Here is a 19089-nt window from a genome sequence, read left to right as displayed (position 1 = left end):
TATATATATAATATCTATTTCATTATCCCATGTTATAAGGAGGGGTAGCTAGTCGTCACCTACATCCAAATTCATAAATTATTGCATAATTAGGTTATGTACATAGCTTTTTTATTTTTTTATTATTATTAACATGGGTGTTTGAGTTAGTTTGTGCGTACCTCGACTAATCTTACGGTCCTAAAATTAATAATCATGTAATTCTCTAACGACTTTGAGGAGATTCAAACTCGTGAATATTAAAAAACAAATTCAAAACTTGATTAATTTAGTTACCCTTTATAGTCATGGAAGGAGCTTGTGATGTTGGTTTTCCTAGCTAAATATTCTATGATCAATTAATATTAATGAGGTGTCATTCCTTTATTATTGTATCCATTGTTATTAATTGATGTGAATTTAATAATTTCATTATCCCATTGTTATTTATTTACCACCGACCATGGAAACAAAATATAAATATATTAAATAAAAAAAATGTTTTTTACATATTATTTTAGATATTTATCCTATCATCATCAGTAATAATATAAATTATTTAAATCAAGAACTAAAATAACTTTTTTAGTGTCTGTTATCACTCTAGACCTTTATTTCTATATAATTTAAAATCATGGGTGACAAGCTTATTAATTATTATAGCCATAGAAGGACATATTCATATTAGTTCAAGGCTATATAAATAATCTTGACCCCAAGGTTAGTTATCTTCTTATTTTAGAGGAAAATATATTATAATACATTATAATCTATATTAGTTCAAGTGAAATCAATCATACAACTTGTATTCTTATCATATTTTCACAATAGACACATAAAATACATTATAATCTAGAGTATGTGGTAATGCAAGTATACAAGCTGTATTTCCAATTTTCTTTAATATGCCATAGAGTCCTATAAGTGTTTAATTTTTTTAAAAAAATAAAGAAATTGTTTGCTTGTGAGTTTGTAGGCTTCTGATTCTGTCCCTTTTGAAGTATTCCTTATCCTCTAATTTTTGTTCACACAAGTCATCACGTAACACCTTGTTTGTTTTTGTGCTTTAAAAGTATTTTTGAAAAAATTTAAATTTTTTTATTTTTTTATTTTAAATTAATATTTTTTGGTGTTTTTAGATCATTTTGATGTGCTGATTTTAAAAATAATTTTTAAAAAATAAAAAAAATTATTTTAATACATTTTAAAAAATACAAGATTATTTCACAAATAACTTTAAATAAACCAATGCTAAGGAATGTCAATGTGCTCTAAAAAAGAATAACAAAAGCTGACTTAAAACTTCCACTCAAAAGTATGAATTAAAATATTAAAAACTTATTGATGATTAATAAGGATAAATTAGAACAAAGTCCTTCCTCTTAAGTAACAAATCTAATGACTATTCAATCATGTTGAACGTTGTCCTCTCCCTCCTATCCCAAACATTCAATGATCACCATCAACTTTTATTATCAAGAACAAGGGGAAAAAAACCTATAATATAAGTTATTGATGATTTAATTATCACCCACAACATTAATTTCAATTACCACGAACTTAACACAATAACATATAATACCATAGAAATCATAAAATATAAATTAATAAATATATGCATTCATTCTCAAAAAAGTATTATAATCTCAATCCCACTATATCCATACATCCTTATATCCCCTCAAAAGACATGTTTTCAATGCACATTAATTCATTTTCAACACACATATCTCAATTTATCTCTGACAAAAAGTATTTAGATATTCGGTTTGAATCCATGATGTCTGAAATTATATTTTAAATAATATTGCTAAAAAAATAAAATTTTTATTTATTTTTTATACTTTTAAATTATTTTGATATGTTAATATTAAAAATAATTTTTAAAAAATAATAAAAAATTATTTTAATATATATTTAAATAAAAAATATTTTAAAAAATAATTATTATTAAAAAAAAGAAAAAAAAAGCAAAAGCAAAACGTGTAGCAATGAATTTGGAACTAATGGGCCTCGAAGATGTGGATCTCGGCCCACAAATCCAATCAATTTGCCAGTTGTGGGTGAAAGAATTTTCGTCTTGAATTCCTAGCCCTTGGATTAACAGCAACATATGCTGTCCGTCCAAATCAAGTCGTCTTACCTTTTTCAGTCATCATCAAAGGGATAAAAACAAAGGAATCCCCGTCGGTTTGCTTAGCTTTATATAAAATCGAAACCAGCCACCTCTCTCTCTCTCTCTCAAAAAGTTAGGGTTTTCAAGGTACGAATTGCTTAATATATCTGATTTTATTAGAAAGTAGGGTTTATTTTATTGCAGTTTCAATTCAATTTTGGGTTTGTTTTATTTAATAAGTGATTAATCCAAGTGAAAAAGTTGCAATTTTTTGAATCCAGATTTTGTTGTGGTAAAGATTTTATCTTTTTTCAATTTGGTTGCCTTTATAGTTCTGATTTCTTCTTACCTTGATGTTCTTACATAAATAAATGATGTGCTGCTATAAAGCCAACTATAATTGAAAGATTTGATCTCTTGTGAAGTTTCTGGCCAATTAATTTGTTTGTTTGATTTCTGTGGAGCTCAAGAGAATAGACTTTCCATTTTAGTGGGTTTCTAGGTATTAAGGACTTGTTTTGTTTGTTGCAGTTTGAAAATGCCACGTTATGATGACCGATATGCGAGTACGCGCCTTTATGTTGGCCACCTGGCTGCTAGGACACGATCACGGGATCTGGAACATCTTTTCAGCAAATATGGGCGGTAATCTCTCTTATTTCTAAGTTGTAATTAGGGTCACCTCTTTCACAAACACACCCGTGGATTGCGCACTGTGGGTTTTTTGGTTTATAGCTAGCTATTGAGAACTCGTCCAAACGTATTTTGTGCAATTTATTCCTGGGCTTTCAAGTTTCTGCTGAATGATGCTGCAACATGAACTTAACACCATTGATGTATTCCCTGCAGTAAAGTAACAGTATATCTGTTCGTTTCCTTTGCTTAACTGCCATTGATTGATAGAGAAAATGCGGTTTGCCCCTGTGAATACTTAGGAAACATTTAGGTCTTCAACAGCTTGTTTTGCTCGTTGATTTGTGTTATCTGTGTGGGTGGCCCTAGGTGTCCTTTTTTTAACTTGAATGATCTTGTTGAAGGTTTCTGGCCTATTGCCTAACCTGGAGGTCTATGGTGAGGGGGTTGCCATGATGGAATTGGTGGAAATTCTTGCCGAGTTATAGGAGACTTTGGCGATTCTTTCTATTATGTTATTGCGTGTTTTTATGGAATTGGCAACAATCTCAAACTGGTGTTTAGTTCGTCTATGAGGGGTGAAGTATCATACACTTGCAGTACTTAAGTAATGATGGCCTTACTGTTTGTGGCAACCATTTCGCAGAGTACGAGATGTGGATATGAAGCGTGACTATGCATTTGTTGTAAGTCTTTCTATTCTTCTCATGATTTTCACTGAATGTAATTTTTTAGAGCTTTGGTTGAGCACGCATTTTTTTTATTTTTTCCCTGATGAGAACTGCTTTATATGTTCTATGATACACATATGGTTTGTTTTGCTGGTTTTTTCTCACCTTTTTTAAACAGGAATTTAGTGATCCCAGAGATGCTGACGATGCAAGGCATTACTTAGATGGTAAGGATTTTGATGGAAGTCGTATCATCGTGGAATTTGCAAAGGGGGTAAGTTCTTTCTAGTTAATGCTTTCAAATAGTATAATTACAATTGTAAATTAGTAACTAAGTCTGCTTTGTCTTTTGTTTTATGGGGTTAACTGGAAGCTAATTGGTTGTTTGAAGATGGGACCAAGTCCAAATCCTAATCCAAATCAAAGCTAATTTAAGATTTTGTTAGATAACAAACTACTTTATTCTTGTTAGTCTTGTGGCCTTCCAAAGTTTTGATTTTCCACAAAGCATCTGATTCATTTCATCCTTTTTTTTTTCATTCATGAAGGTTCTTGATCCTTATTTTTTGGACTTGATTCTATCTCTTGAAGAAGATTAGTGGGTTGATTGCTATTGATTTCTCATATGGCTCCTGTTAAAAGCATGATAAGATCTCAATTGATATAATTTTGAAGGCTATTATTGCTCATTTACCAATTTAAATGTTGTTTCATGTTACTTGGGAGTTTGTATAGGTACCTCGTGGTTCTCGAGAATACTTGGGCAGAGGTCCTCCTCCAGGATCTGGACGCTGCTTCAACTGTGGCATTGATGGTCACTGGGCTCGAGATTGCAAAGCTGGAGACTGGAAGAACAAGTGTTACCGTTGTGGGGAAAGAGGTCATATAGAGAGAAACTGCAAGAATAGCCCCAAGAAACTCACGTAATCTTCACGTCCTCTTCTGCTTTCTTTTCATTTCTAAGAATTTCCTACTGATGCTCATTGTTACTCCTTTTTTTATTGTGTACTCTATCCAGTAAGCGTGGGAGGAGTTACTCTCGATCACCAGATAGATCACCCTCTCCTCACCGTGGCAGAAGCCGTAGCCCAAGTTACAGCCGAGGCCGAAGCTACAGGTTTATGATTTTCTTTGAAAGTATATATGATGATGCAATATTCTCATATCACAGCGCGACTTTCATAATGGGTTTTTATGCAATTTATTGTATAGTGTGGTAACTGTATCTTCTGTTCGTTTGTCAGCCGATCAAGATCACCACCAAAGAGGGAGCGAAGTGTTGAGAATGAGAACAGGTCATTGAGCCCCGAGCCAAAGAATACCAAGGCAAGGAAGCGTAGCCCAACACCTGATGAAGGCAGCCCACGTCCTTCTCCCAAATCTCGGAAAATGGATGATGAACAGGATAGAGAGTACAGTGGCAGCCCCAGGGGAAGAAGCAGAAGCCCTCGAGTTGAGAGGTATAGAAGTCCTCCTCAGACTAATGGCCGCAGCCGCAGCCCGAGTCCAAGAGATGATAGAAGTCCTGTTGATGATGATTATGAGGATAACAACCGCTCACCAAGAGATAGTGATGTGTCACGTTGAAATGCAATGCAATTGAATTAGTGCGCCTGCTTGCACTTTCCTATCATCGCCCAGACCTTAAGTTTGTTCTATTTTAGATGATCATAAGCATTTTATATGATAAGTAGAGATGTAATTTGAATCTTTTGATTTGGATTTAGGCCTATTTTGAACCCTGTGGTATGGATTGATATGTTTCAAATTCGTTTTGTTTTTTTTTTTTCTGGATTTAGAACCGACAATCTGGATGTTCTTTGTTTCGGCAAATTCTATGGTGGAGAAAAGAATTTGCGTATCAGGTTCCAACCAACTTGGAATTTCAAGCATGACGTGGGGTTGGGTTCTGCGTTGTCGGCAACGGCTGTAAACCAACAAAATTTGAGTAGTGAAAGCATGAAAATGTCAAATCATTGTGTTTTTTTTTTCCCCTGAAATCGATGTCGAATAATCATGTGGATCTACAAGCTATTTTGTATTCAACTGCAAATTCGTTGTGGAGTTCTTAAGTCGTTTACTGTCAAAACCCGAGCTCTTAAAGCTCCTAAGAATCCATCTAATTCTCAACTGAAATTGTCACCAGCCATGACACAATCTTACTTCAACACCGCGATCTTTGCAGCGCAACGGTCACGTCCCGGGGCAACGCCCACTGCAGGCTTTGTTGCCAGTACGAAAGAGCCATTGTGGCGGTGCATGGAGTGTTGTGGTGCTTGCTGCAAGCTGGCCAAGGGCCTGCTTTTGCCTCTCCTGAAGAGATCTTCACAAACCCTTCTGACATTGACGTTTGCTTTCACAGTTTTTACAACATACATCATTGTTGGACGAAACGCAAGACTTATCTTTTTCTCTTCCTTGTTCTCTTATGTTGTTTGCAGTAGCTGTAGAGAAACTATCAAGGCAATCTATGGTTCTCATTCCAAGGAATTGGATAACTCAATCGCTTCTTGAGAAGTTTTGAGCAGTTAAGTTGATCCAACTTGTCCTGCTTATACTGCACAAGGTCATTTAAACCCTTATCTTATTCCTTTTTTACTTTGTTCATTGAACTGATCAGAAAGGTATGAAAGCTTTTCTTGGATGATCCGATGAAATATTGACTTCTGAACAGGATTTGGGCTATTATCCTATTATGCCACAAGGAAAAGGGTTTGAAGAAAGTTGAAAGCTGGAGTTCAATGCATGTACATTCAACAGTGCAGCAGTATGATACCACTAGTATATTAGATGCTGGCAAGATCATCAAGGGAAAAGCATGGCTTCCTTTCACTTTCCGTGCAAAATATCTATGGAGCCCCTTTTTGGCAACATTTGCTGTGGTGTGTCTGAATAAATGATCTCAAGGACCAGAATAAATTGTAGTAGATTGGTCATGAGATCAGATAGCTTCGGAAGATGAATTTCCCTCCTATCTCTCTGGAGTCTGGTTACTCTCCTACAATCATAAAGCTAGTGGTTGGGCGTGAATGAATATTCAGTTATCATGAATGCTCAGATATTCGACCTGATTATCCACGCCTTCTTTTTTCATTGTTTTCGAGGAATGCATATCCATGCTTTCGTTTTGTACCGAAAATGAATATCCATGCTTTCAAGGAATGCTCAAACAAAATTCTCGAACTGGTGATGTTATTTGATCGATGTTCTTTTACTTGACAAACAAGTGTTAAATGGGAAGCTTGTTCTAGATTGCATGCCTCCTAAAGATCTGTGAATTTTGGAAATTAGAATTTCTCAAAATAAATAAAAATGAAACAAATTCAGGCCCCATAATAGAATTCCTCTAGAACTGTGGTGAATTTCAATAGAAATTTAATGTTAGAACAGAAACTGCTCTAGTTGACAACACTAGTTTAAAGATGCCAATGTTTATGTTGCTTTTCTAATTTTATTTTTTGTCTGGTATTGGTTCGGTTCAAAAGGGGCCTCAAGGTTGGTGAAAGGAACGCAGAGATTGCTATAGAATGAATCTCATCGATACAAGGGCGGTGCTAGACAGGGCAATCCCCTAAAAGGCTGCTGCCCGCTGCCCAAACAACCAGCTTTCTTTCCCTGAAACCCCACCTCTGGGATACAGGAATCAACAGGAAAAAGAAGAAACCATCTATAGAGAGGACTAATTGCAGGTGATTCAGTAAGACCAAGTCCGGAGAAAGTGTTGCTGGTTGAATTCTATCTAATTATCATATGCAAGAACCACAAGCATTCATCGCAGAAGATTGTCCCACTTCGTTTTTTGACAGTAATGATATTCCTGGAGTATATGATGATTTCCCTCCATTGTTAGAAGCCATATGCTATCCTCTGGTTTTCCTTACCAGGGTGATTCCTTCCACGATTTCAATTCCTCACCATATAGTGAAGAGGATGCAAAGAACCCTTAGGAAGAAGGGCAGCTGCCATGCAACAATTGGAGGAATTGGGGAAGTGAATACGAATCTTGATTCACCTTTGGTGATTGTTGGGATGATGACCTCTCCTCCTATGGCAATTTTACCGATAACAACGGGAATGGCAGTGGATTGCACAGCAGAGAAGAATGCTTTCAAGGTGAAGAACAGAGAGACATATATTCTGGCCATTATGAAAGTGAAGAAACCCAGTTTTCGTAATATGATAATTGGTCTGGCTACGAGTCCTGGTTTGATGAGAGGAAGGAAGATACCAGTTACTATGACAAGCATGAGCCCAGATATGCATATAGCTACAGCCAGGATGAGATGGGCAGCATCTGTGAAGGTTTCTTCGGTTACTTGCCTTGCTTGACTCAAACATTTAGCAGCTTCTGGTGAATAAAGATTCTCCAGCTTCTGCTACCATCATCAGTTTAGAGTTTCTTTTGTATTAAAGCAATGGTTAATAATAGCGATCTTTACTTGTTATCAGAGAGGCAGGGTTCAACGGAACCTTCTCCTGAACAAATAATTACCACTCAGCAGCATGGATCAACGCTGCTGCAAAACCCAGAAAAATTCATCCGGTGTAAGCATGGAGATCTGGATTAAACTTCCTTTTGATCTGCCACAGATGTTTCTGTTCATTATCCTTAACCAGGAATGCAGCCCGAGCAATTCTTCATTCTTCACAAACCAAAACCCTTCGGTAACTTCGGTTTGATTTGCACAATGGGTATGTTGTATTGTTGTCTGACGACCTGTGGTGAGTTCTGTCATCCATCCCTAATCTACTTGTTTGAATGGTCTCATCAGGGGAATAAAAAAAATAAAAAAAATTCTTCAAGGTTGGGAATTAAGACAATTAATCTTGTCTTCTTGACCGTCATTAAGACCTGAATTACATGTGCATCGCAAGTGTTAATGTTAACACGTCAACAATCACAGAGAAAGAGGAAGTTAAGAGTAAACTTCTTTCTTTTGACGGAGTAAAATATTATGTATGATCAGTGTGCTATACAGATGATGGTCAAGCTAATAAAATTTATCATAGTACAGTGCCAAGCCCCAATTCATCCTCTATATCATCCCCATCTTCAAACAGCTTCAGAAACCGAGCTTGATCTTGCTCCCTCTTCTTCTTTTGCCAGTACTTGTATGCTGCTACTACTCCAAGAACAAACACAGTTGAAACCAGAGCACTGATCAATATGACCACAGCAAGATGCGTTTCGTTCCCTTTTTTGTGGGGCTTTGAGGCAGAGTTGGAATCTATTGACAAATGGAAAACAGACTCATGAGTATACTTTTGAACAAAGAGCTGTTTGCACTGAAACATCAACAAGCAGAGGGACATGCAGATCACACACAGATGGATTCATAAAACATCCGCAAGGCATGTCCCTTGTTTACCCTATCAAAAGAATACCCTGAAGGTTGGATAACCTTAAAAACTTTTAGTCACAGGCCAACAAGCTAAGAAGTGTTATTGAAGTACCAGTAGCATCTAGAAGGCTGAAATGAACATGAATGCAATGTTATTGTTGCAGCAACACGCAAACCTTCCTCCTCTTTTTTCATTAGTTCAATTACCTATTCAATCAGCAGAAGAATTCACACACCAACTTGCCATAAGTATCATAAATTTATCTGTACAATCTAAATATCTGGAAAAATCATGAGTTCGCATAGCATCAACAATCAAAGTTCCACACATATTTCAGCTCATCAATCAAAGTGGTCCAGCCAAACCAGAGTTGCACCTTCCCTACAGGTGCTTAAGTTCCTAAATTATCGAAAACAGCACTTCTTACTTCCCAGCCATCCATTAAAGCAATATTCTTTGATGCATAAAATCTTCACCTCCATAATTACTTTGCTATAAGAAACAATTCAACCATTTTCCACTAAACTATCATAGGCAAGAAGCTATTAAAAAACACTTGAAAAATAAATACGCAGAAAATACATGATCATATAACACAGATAAGTAACATAACACGCACAAGGCAGGTCCCTTGTTTTTACAATAGCCGGCAAGGTTGGTCACCTTAATAATTAGTTGGAAAATTCACACATCAACAAGCTATAAAGTATTATTGAAGTACCAACCGCATCTAAAAGTCTGAGATGACTACAAAAGCAGAATTAGTGAAGCAGCAACATGCAAGCTGAAACAAGTACACGAGCACTCTTCCGACAGCAAAAATCCCACCTCAAGACTCTTGTTGTACAGCCAAACAGGAATCAAAGTCCCTTGATTATCTAAGCCGCCACCCCACCTTGTTTCTGACTACAAGTTCATTTACCTATTGATGGCATAATTCACACTCCCACTTGCTAAAAGTATATCATACAGGTATAGTAGCATCTAAACATCTGAAAATATAACGAGTTGGTCATCAACCAAGGAGCCACCAGAGTTACACCTTCCCCAACATCACTGAGTTTGTTAATTTTCAAAAGCAACATTTCCTAGTCATCCATTGAAGCGACACATCTTGAAATTACTCACATTCTTTTTCTTTTTGACAGATGCACATACAAACACAATTCAATGACCTCACAAAATAGCATTCCAAATATTTTTTTAACCTTTGATGCAAAATGGCATCCTTTAGCTCTATATATAAAGACACTCAAACTCCAAACTTCAACATTCCAGTAAAGAAACCAGTTATCCATCGTAGGCTAGAAGCTAACAACATCTTGAAACATTATGTACAAAATATAGTTACAAGTTTTGAACTATGAAATACCAACAACACTCACCAGCTGCTAATGGCACGCATTGTGGACACAAAAACGTAGCATCAAATTCCCCGTGAATAATTCGCTCATTTTTCCCATCGGAACCCGCAAAATCCGACGGACAAAACTCCCACTCATCAAAAACATCATCAGACTTGAAGTCATCCTTCTCATAAAATCCACATCTCTTGCATTTCAAGCTTGTAAACTCTGTCAAAGGCTACAAACAACACAAACGCACACAAAAAATAAGATAATAATAATAAAAAAAACTAATTAAAAACTAAAAAAATAAAAAAATTGTCAACCTTACCTGCCATGATTCTTCGCCTTTAAAAGTATACGAGACATTAACTTGTTTAACATCAGGCAATGCTGTTTGGTTCTCTCCTTTACAGCTGAAATATATAGTTGGTTCAACATTTAACCACTCGTGTGTTCGGTATATTTTCATCGAATCCAATGTTACGACAGCGGGTAATACAATTCCTGTCACCAAACACACACCAATCAATCTTAATGTAAGACTCCAGATTGACAAGATGAGATTTTTCTTCTTTTCGTACCTGGAAAGTAGATGAGGAAAATCAAAGAGACAAGAAAAGTAGCTGAAGAAACCCTAGAAATCTGAAGATGGCAACAAATCGACATGGCTTTTGATATTCGATTGAGTTATAAATTGATTGATTGATTCAGGAGAGGACCGCACTTCTAAATATCGACAGGGTTTTTAGAAGATGGTGTGAGTTCGTGAGAGTAATTAGTAATGGCGGTTTTTTTAGCTTCTGGTAGAAATGCAAAATAAGAATAAGTTTGGTTCGTTTGCGTGAGCTGACCGCTTCGTGCTGCGCTATACTTTACGGGGGGTGGTGTCTAGATTACGCTGAGGTGCGCAGCATGGATCCCGAGAGCAATCTCTCTCCTCTCTTACGTCAGCAGAAAATCTCTCTCTCTCTCTCTCTCTCTCGCTCGCTCTCTCCTTTTATTCAACAAAAAGGAGTGGTAAATTAGCCCATTGATTATGACAGAGTTGGATATTAATCTCAGTCGGATTTTCAAACTATACAAAAATTCTCGATGGCTGGAAGACATGGATAGGAGGACTCCATTAAAATCTTCTAAGATTTAGGGACCTAATTGAGATAAATAAAATTCTTTAGAGACCATAAGAAAATTCCCTATAATTAGAGTTCATGTTTGTAATTTTCTCCTTTTCTTTTTTATTTATTTATTATTTTTATCTCATGTATTATTAATGAAGATAATTTTTAAAAATACGATAATTTCTGATTTTAGATATATTTTACATGAAGAAACATAATATTAATGTTTTGTTATTTGATTATTTTCAACATCAATGTCAAAGATAAAAAAAAAATAAAAAAATAAAAAATATTTTTAAAAATCATCTTGCGCATAATTAGCTCTCCTACCTTTGTTGTGGCCTCAATTGATCATGGTCAACCACATTAAAAATATGTTTGTTTGAGAGATGTGCCACGTGGCGTATTTCTTACACAAAAACACCTTAAAACGATGACATTTCAATTACACTGACAGCACACGATGAAAGAATACGATGACCTTCGAGTAATGGTCAAAGGAACAGTGATGAACTGATGATATCGCAGACCCGTATTAAAACTTGAAAAAAAAAAAATACTGATTAAAAAAAGAAAACAAATGTAACCTGTGGGTTATATGTTTCTCCATCATCAATATCTGTTTTCAGTGGTATTTGAAGGGATTGGAAATCGAATTGTATCACAGAACCAAGGCATGATAAAATGATCACGGTTGTATTAGTTTTCCGGTGGTGCATGTTTGAGCCGGCGTGTAAAATCGGATGATATTCCGACGACATTAAAACGGGAGTACTATATTTAACCAGTCTAGTTACTTTGAACTTCATGGCAGAGGTTAAGCAGGAAATGCTCAAAATCAGATTCGGAAACAGTCAATTTGCTATTCTGAAAATCACACACTCCAAGATAAAAATCGAGTGGTTTACACAAACAATGCCTAATTATGGAATTGATGGCAGGAGAGAGCTGCAAGCAGCTAATTTAGACACCCATTCTTTCCCTCTCCTGCAGCTGCTCTCGCATTGCTGGGAGGGAATTTAGCCCATCGCCCTGCTTGAATCCATATTTCTAACTTCCTCTTCTCATAATTCTGAGTTATACAACACAACATCACGCAGGACCAATGTGGAGATTTGCAACTCTTGCAACCATTCTCCTTTTATCCCTTCCTGACCATGCTGACTCTACCAGGTTATCCGACTTGAGGGATTCAGTCGGACGGAGACCATTGTCAAGGCCTACCGAATTCCTTGCTGCTCACAACAAGATCAGGGCAATGCACAACTTAACGTCCTTGTCCTGGAACAGAATGCTGGCTAGATATGCTCGCCGGTGGGCCAACACGCGCCTTGATGACTGCAAGAATCTGGAACACTCTCCCAATAGCCCTTTTGGGGAGAACTTGTTTTGGGGTCTAAGAGATCACTGGAATGCTTCCAAGGTAGTCAACTATTGGGGTGATGAAGTGCGGAATTACGATCCACTAACAAATGAGTGCCTCAACAACAGTGTCTGTGGGCACTATACACAGATTGTATGGAATACGACTCAGAGTGTAGGCTGCACCCATGCTTTATGCAATAATAATGAAGGTCACCTATTTGTTTGCTCCTATGATCCTCCGGGGAATATTTACTATCAGGGCCCATTTGGTGGTCGTTTCGGCAAATCTATTGTGTATCCTCCGTCGTCCAATCGATCAAGCTCAACACTTTCAGGAAGCCCACATGCCCCCACGGGGATCACCGTGATTACAGCTAATGACAGGGATTTCATCTCAGGCACCACTGGGCATCCAGCAAATTTGACCCCTCCTAAATTTAAACTTAACAGTGAATGACACTGCCATGGCAATATTGAGAATATGCATTCTAACCATCTTCACAGGCACGCTGCCTGGTTAGCTTGTGAGTCCTCCATATAAGAGTATAAGATATACATCATGTAATAAACATATAACCCATCGACAGCTTTTCTCCGTTGTGTTTTCCTTCTTTCTTTTTTGTGTTCTGACTTCTGATCTGCTGGCAATGAGAATTGTAAATCGCGTCCTTTGACGGACAATTTTGCTTGATTTGGATACAAAATGAGATTTTACCAGGATTATAGTACAGGTTCTGTCAATCACCCTGGACTCGGAAAAACACCAATGGAAATCTCTTTGATTCTCAATGGGGATGCTTGAAAAGCGCGAATGGTTCAGTATTATGGTGAATCCGAGACTAGTCAGGCTGAACCGGTCCAGGCTAATTCTCTAATCACACATGGCTGGTTGGCCTACTTGCACAAGTTGCTCTTTATCACTTTGCTCTAAGTAGATTTAGCCAAGTCCCCCTCCCCTCATGCAGGCACATCTTATAGGTGATTGTGTTGGTTTTTAGGGTGGGAAAGGATGAGGAAAGGATGGAGAAAACTAGCATCACCATTAACCAGCCAACCTCATGCTTGCTTCATAACACCTCAGTCATGACACGGCCAAACGATTAAAAATAAATATAGAGCTATAGATATAATCCTAGCAAACAATTCAACTAAGGGTAAATGATTATTGGTGCTCTTCACTTTCTTGGCATTTCCACTGCTAACTAATGATTTCAGATAAAACTGCAGGCTAGAAGCTGTAGTGCAATTCAAATCTTGCGATCCCATACCCATATAATGCAATAACGCTTCAAGTGCGCACCACAAGGATGCACTGTGTTATCATTTCATTTGCGCATTACGCATTGTACAATCAGAAACTATCACATAGTAGATTTTTCAGATATTGATACTGCTCCCTTGCCACTTCAAGTGTTACATATGCGGTAGGGTGTTTGCAACAGTATCAATAAACCTCAATCAGTAGAGAATACCTTGGTTTCTAATTGATAAGCTTTGGTGAAGAAAGCAGGCCAACAAAGATAAGTTGACATAATGCTACTAACAGTTGATGCACCAATGAGCATGTTCATCACCACAATTTGCAATTGAATAGCTTCTAGTGGAGAAGCCCCTCCCATGATAAGCCCAGTCATTGCTCCAGGAAGTGAAATGAGACCCACAGTTTTGGCATTGTCCAGTACAGGAGAAAGCGCAATAACAAGAGCCCTTTTCACTTGTTGAAGTGTGGCTTGACGTGGTGTTGCTCCAAGTGCCAATGCTGTCTCTACCTGCCACAGAAACCACCCAATTCGAATAAGCCATGGAAATTGTTAACAAACAACAAAAATGAATCAGAATTGGACTAGTTGCTCTTAGCAATAAATGACATGTTGGGTTCACATAAAAGTTGTAAATATCCTACAACGAAAATGAATGGAGAAATTGAGGTATTTTTATCCAAGATTGCCTCTCAACCCCTAACTCTAAGGCTTTTTGGGTCAAAGGTTGTATCCATCTTGCATATAAGAACCCGTGGGTGCAATCCTAACACGAAGACCAAGTCCCCTGCATCTCCTCTAAACAAATAGGTCCTAACATGGTGAAGTCTTGGTAATGAGTTGTCTTTAACATACCAGGTTCATTTGGACTTTGATATCATCGCGGAGTCTTTTCATTGTAACTCCAGTAACTGTCATTGCATTTCCAACCATCATGCCTGCAACGGGAATGATGTACCGTGGAGTGAAGGGGAAAACGTTCAATATAACGAGCAGGAACATTGTCACTGCAGTACCAGCAAGGATAGAAGCACCAGCCACCAATTTTCCTCTAGGAACATGTTTGGCACGTTGTCCTGCTGTATATCCAGCGACAGAGACCTGCAGGGGGGTCAATAATAATGTCAAGAACTAGGAAAAATAATTTGAGAGAGAAGCCTAGTTGAAGTCTTGCATCAGTTGCCAAACTCCTATAATTATAATCTAGAAAAAAGAATCACGACATTGAGACGGCTTGTTGGGATTTTCAGGGATAAAAAGCCCATTACAGATCAAGATTTTCTTGACACTTGCAAGTTGTGAAGTGCAGGCAGCCAAGTTTATCGACGGTAGAGTTGAAAACCAACATTAAACAGAGTAAATAAGAAAGCAGAAAGCCTGTGCTCTGTTGCTGTCAGCATGCAGACAATTCTAGGTAAGTGGCGAGGATTGTTCGTTGAGAGAAAAATCAAGGCTTAACAAAAACGGCTTAGAAATTCCATGTTTTTGTCTCCAATAATACCTCTTTTCTTCTCTCTCTCTCTCTATGTTCTTCTGTATGAGCTAAAATCACATGTCTGCTGTATTATGGAAAGGCCGCTCAAAAAGAAATCAAAACAAATCCGAGACATACAAATAATCAATTGATGCAGAAAAAATATATTCAAACTGAATTAAGCTCTGTTCGTTAATGAGGAAAGGAGTAAAAAATAAATAAATATTAAAACAGAAACGAGGAATTCACACAACCCTTTGGCTATTTCCTTCTTGGTTGAACTTTCTTACCAAGCTAACATATACAGAACTTGCAAGTTAAAAAAGTTAATCAAGAAAAGAAATAAAAATAAATTAATACGAACCATGAAAATGTAAGCAAGGATGATCCATACAGCGTGGTCCTGACTGAAAATGAACTGCAAAACAAACCCAATAACAGATAGCTGAAGAAAGGCTCTAACGATGGAGTACACCATCTCTCCCTCCAAACCAAGCTTTTGCATATAGGACAGAATCACCGCCATGAGCACCACTGCTGTAGCAGCCAGGGGCTTTATCATACCCTTTAGAAACGTCAACAACCATTCAAAATTATAACTACCAATACCAGAACTCAGCAATTCATCAAGGTCGAAATCCATTCCAATAGTAATTTCTACCGCTCAAACCACAAATTAACTAACTAGTTTGAGCTAAAGTCCTCTATTTGTAGAAAAAACAAAGTTGAAGGTTCTTTCTTGCATGTGGTGGTTTATACAGATGGTGGCAGAAACGACCTTCCCCTAAAAATGAGATATCTCGTGGAGTCCCTATTAGAGGAATATGTATATGTGGATCATCGAAACTATCTCCTCAAGTGGCAAGTTTCGTGCTTTTCTGAGTACGGCACAGGTACATCCCGTCCAAATATTTTTTTTATTTTTTTATTCTTGAGAGAGCCCACAGTCATCGTTCCATCGTCATTCGATTATATATATATATATATATATATATATATATGATAGGACTATTTTGAGCTGTAATTCTATTGATTTGCTTAAGTAACAGTGTATATTAGCCTTGGCCCGTGATGTGTCGCGGGCTAAATAATTTTTTGAATAAAATATAATATCTAGATTCTGAAAACGGGTAAAAAAATATATATGTAAAAGCTCTTCGGAGCCAAATCGATGCAGGATATTATATGAAATTTGTGATATAAATGATGTGAATGAAATAACTGATTAAAAATAAATAAAAATTTATAAAGTTTTTTTTTTAAATATGTTAATTTTTTTAAATTCGTAACTCGAGTCATTATACTTGAAGCACTTAATCTAGAAAAATCACAAAGTTTAATTTAAAAAAAATATTAAAGGATAAAATTAAAGAAAAAAATTCTAATCATACAAAAAAAAATTAAAAAAATAAAGATTAAGATCACTGTAACTACTATTATTAATAAGTAATATCTTCACTATTACTATTATCATTATGACCACTATCATTATTTCTGTTAGTGTTGCTGTTACTATTACTATTATTATTATCATCATCACTATAATTATTGCTAATATTATCATTATTAGTAATAATATCAATATTACTATTAATATCATTATTTTAACAACTAACACTATAATCATTATTATTATTATTACTACTATTATTACTATTATTACTATCATCACAATAATTATTATTAGTATTTTTATTATCATCACTATTCTTCTTCTTCTTCTTCTCTCTTATTAATAATATTATTATTATTTGTGATTATAGCAGCAGCAGAGCATTGTTACCACCACAACACTACAACAACTATTGTTATCATCATCATCATCATCATCATCATCATCATCTTTTTAATATTAATACTACCATCACCATCACCACCACTATTATTATTATTGTCACAACTATCATTAAAAATATTATTATCATTATCGTTATTATCATTACTAATTTAATTACTTAATGTTGTTGTTATCATCATCAATAATATTATTATTTTTATCATTATTTTTATAATTATTATCATTATTACTATTATCATCATCATCATTATTAACATCATCATTATTATTAATATTACCATGATTATTATTACAATTATTATTGTTGCTATTATTATTATTATTATCATTATCATTGAAAAAATAAAAACTATAAACTTGATTTGAAGGATAAAATTGAAAACTATGAAATTTTTGACAAAGGAGCCAAAGAAAACAATAAGAAACCAAAATAAAATGGACCAAATTTAATTAACTATTATTTGAAAAAACAAAATAAAAAAATCATAAACTTTATTTGAAGAATCAAATTGCAAGCCATAAAAACTTTAATAAAAGAGCAAAGAAAAAAAATAAGAAATTAAAAGTAAAAGGATCGAATTAAAATACCTTATATATACAAATTAAGAACCAGTGGTTAAATTAAAAACAAACAAAACTTCAACCAGAGGGAACATTACTAAAAAACAACAATCAAAACTCAAATATATGAATTTGAAATAACAAAAAAAAGAGAGGATCATGGTGTATTTACTGGGGTAGGAGAGTGAAATGAAGGAAATAAAAAAAAAAAGGGGTCACTAGTGATATACTGGTAAGATTTGGAATACATGTGCCACCTATAATGGAAAAAAAGACGACAGGGAATAATTTGAAATGACGAACGACTATTTTTTACAATCATAATCCATTGCGTGCGCCGCCCAAAATGTGCAGCGGTTCCAACGAGGCAACAACTTTTTAATAAGAAGTTATTATTATTATAATGATAAATTACGTAATTATCCTCCATCAAACTTACAATTAACAAAAAAAAAAAACTTTTCATTATATTGTTTAAGGTATGGGATGCCTTTCAATAAACTAAAATTTTAGAATAAAGTACAATAATTCTTCTGAGATATCAATAAAATTAGAAGGATCATTGAAGACTTTGAAAATTCAATAAAACCTTATATTATATTCAAAAAATCTTTAATTAATATTTAAATAATTTATCAGAAAAAGAAAAATAAATGTCAAAATAATGTTTTTAATAAAAAGTATTATTAAAAAGTAAATCAAAGAAATTGACTAAGAATTAAAAGTGAAGTTATAAATAATGTTTATGTAGCAATATTAAAATAATCATGTTTTGGCAGAAAATGTTTTCATTTATTTTGTAATGTGAGACAAATACTAAAAAGTAAAGCAATAAAAAAATAATTGAGTCAACTCATTAATAATGTTATTTAGGTGGAAAATACTTAAACCTCATGATGAAGTTGGAAAAAATATTTTTCTTGGCACAAAGAATTGATGATATTTATTTTATAAAAAATATTTTAATACATTGAAGAAAATAATTTTAAATTCTAGAAAAACAATTCATAAAAAATATTTCTCATAAAATTAACATACCCTTTTGATGTCGTAGAACTTTGAAATAAAAAGGAAAAGGTGGATAAATGCTATCATAGTCGGAAAGTTTTTTTGTTTTTTTGCTTAAATTTTAGTAATTGACCTTTTCGGCCACCATAGTCATGATATCAGTTTTGGGTTAATTGCTTTTCCTTTTCCTTCAATGATTCCGCCCCCGAAAGTTACGTGACGGACGTACGATTTGATACGAACCAGTAAAAAGGTTCAAAGCTCAACGCGCGCGCGTGACGTATTTGGGACCAAAAGTCCAACACAGATGTTGATTTTGATGGACTTGTGAGTCCTTAAAACGTGGCAAAGTCCACAAAGAATTTGTCCTTCCTGTCGGATTTTTTATTTTTTTATTATCTAAGTATCCGGATCA

General features: G+C 35.3%; 4 protein-coding genes across 5 annotated transcripts; 2 read left to right on the top strand and 2 right to left on the bottom strand.

Annotated features, from left to right (window-relative positions):
* Positions 1–2088: 2088 nt before the first annotated feature.
* Positions 2089–5167, top strand: LOC133677442 (serine/arginine-rich splicing factor RS2Z33-like). 2 transcript variants are annotated; one of them, XM_062099499.1, is made up of 7 exons: positions 2089–2242; positions 2627–2740; positions 3375–3414; positions 3578–3673; positions 4135–4322; positions 4418–4516; positions 4644–5167. In XM_062099499.1, exons 2-7 carry the CDS (start codon positions 2634–2636, stop codon positions 4984–4986), a joined length of 873 nt encoding a protein of 290 aa, XP_061955483.1. In that variant the 5' UTR covers positions 2089–2242; positions 2627–2633; the 3' UTR covers positions 4987–5167. The 2 variants fall into 2 exon arrangements, with proteins under 2 accessions (XP_061955483.1, XP_061955484.1); XM_062099500.1 differs by lacking the exon at positions 2089–2242 and having other exon boundaries at positions 3133–3414.
* Positions 5168–8315: 3148 nt separating this feature from the next.
* Positions 8316–11059, bottom strand: LOC133676866 (uncharacterized). The gene is made up of 4 exons (XM_062098646.1): positions 10673–11059; positions 10420–10595; positions 10128–10326; positions 8316–8627 (listed from the first exon to the last, which is right to left on the bottom strand). Exons 1-4 carry the CDS (start codon positions 10755–10757, stop codon positions 8404–8406), a joined length of 684 nt encoding a protein of 227 aa, XP_061954630.1. The 5' UTR covers positions 10758–11059; the 3' UTR covers positions 8316–8403.
* A 1099-nt stretch (positions 11060–12158) lies between these two features.
* LOC133677549 (pathogenesis-related protein PRB1-3-like) lies at positions 12159–13031 on the top strand. The gene has a single exon (XM_062099628.1). It carries the CDS (start codon positions 12315–12317, stop codon positions 13029–13031), a length of 717 nt encoding a protein of 238 aa, XP_061955612.1. The 5' UTR covers positions 12159–12314.
* Positions 13032–13847: 816 nt separating this feature from the next.
* LOC133677032 (protein ALUMINUM SENSITIVE 3-like) lies at positions 13848–16209 on the bottom strand. The gene is made up of 3 exons (XM_062098863.1): positions 15672–16209; positions 14689–14934; positions 13848–14343 (listed from the first exon to the last, which is right to left on the bottom strand). The coding sequence occupies exons 1-3, from the start codon at positions 15948–15950 to the stop codon at positions 14029–14031; spliced, it is 840 nt and encodes a 279-aa protein (XP_061954847.1). The 5' UTR covers positions 15951–16209; the 3' UTR covers positions 13848–14028.
* Positions 16210–19089: the final 2880 nt, after the last annotated feature.

Source organism: Populus nigra, chromosome 17 (assembly GCF_951802175.1).
Source record: "Populus nigra chromosome 17, ddPopNigr1.1, whole genome shotgun sequence".
Lineage (NCBI taxonomy): Eukaryota > Viridiplantae > Streptophyta > Magnoliopsida > Malpighiales > Salicaceae > Populus > Populus nigra.
The sequence above is the reverse complement of the archived record's forward strand: the minus strand, read 5'-3'. Positions and strand labels throughout refer to the sequence as shown.

What these genes read in the sequence shown, in the direction of transcription:
- LOC133677442 (XM_062099499.1), top strand. Translation starts at nt 2,634, where the DNA reads ATGCCACGTTATGATGACCGATATGCGAGTACGCGCCTTTATGTTGGC. An exon ending in CTTTTCAGCAAATATGGGCG is followed by an intron (nt 2,741 to 3,374) that starts GTAATCTCTCTT and finishes ACCATTTCGCAG; the next exon opens with AGTACGAGATGTGGATATGA. An exon ending in AGCCGAGGCCGAAGCTACAG is followed by an intron (nt 4,517 to 4,643) that starts GTTTATGATTTT and finishes TTCGTTTGTCAG; the next exon opens with CCGATCAAGATCACCACCAA.
- LOC133676866 (XM_062098646.1), bottom strand. Translation starts at nt 10,757, where the DNA reads ATGTCGATTTGTTGCCATCTTCAGATTTCTAGGGTTTCTTCAGCTACT. An exon ending in TTTCCTCATCTACTTTCCAG is followed by an intron (nt 10,596 to 10,672) that starts GTACGAAAAGAA and finishes GTTTGGTGACAG; the next exon opens with GAATTGTATTACCCGCTGTC. An exon ending in ATGCGTGCCATTAGCAGCTG is followed by an intron (nt 8,628 to 10,127) that starts GTGAGTGTTGTT and finishes ATTTGTCAATAG; the next exon opens with ATTCCAACTCTGCCTCAAAG.
- LOC133677549 (XM_062099628.1), top strand. Translation starts at nt 12,315, where the DNA reads ATGTGGAGATTTGCAACTCTTGCAACCATTCTCCTTTTATCCCTTCCT.
- LOC133677032 (XM_062098863.1), bottom strand. Translation starts at nt 15,950, where the DNA reads ATGGATTTCGACCTTGATGAATTGCTGAGTTCTGGTATTGGTAGTTAT. An exon ending in TCCTTGCTTACATTTTCATG is followed by an intron (nt 14,935 to 15,671) that starts GTTCGTATTAAT and finishes ACCCCCCTGCAG; the next exon opens with GTCTCTGTCGCTGGATATAC. An exon ending in TCAAAGTCCAAATGAACCTG is followed by an intron (nt 14,344 to 14,688) that starts GTATGTTAAAGA and finishes TTTCTGTGGCAG; the next exon opens with GTAGAGACAGCATTGGCACT.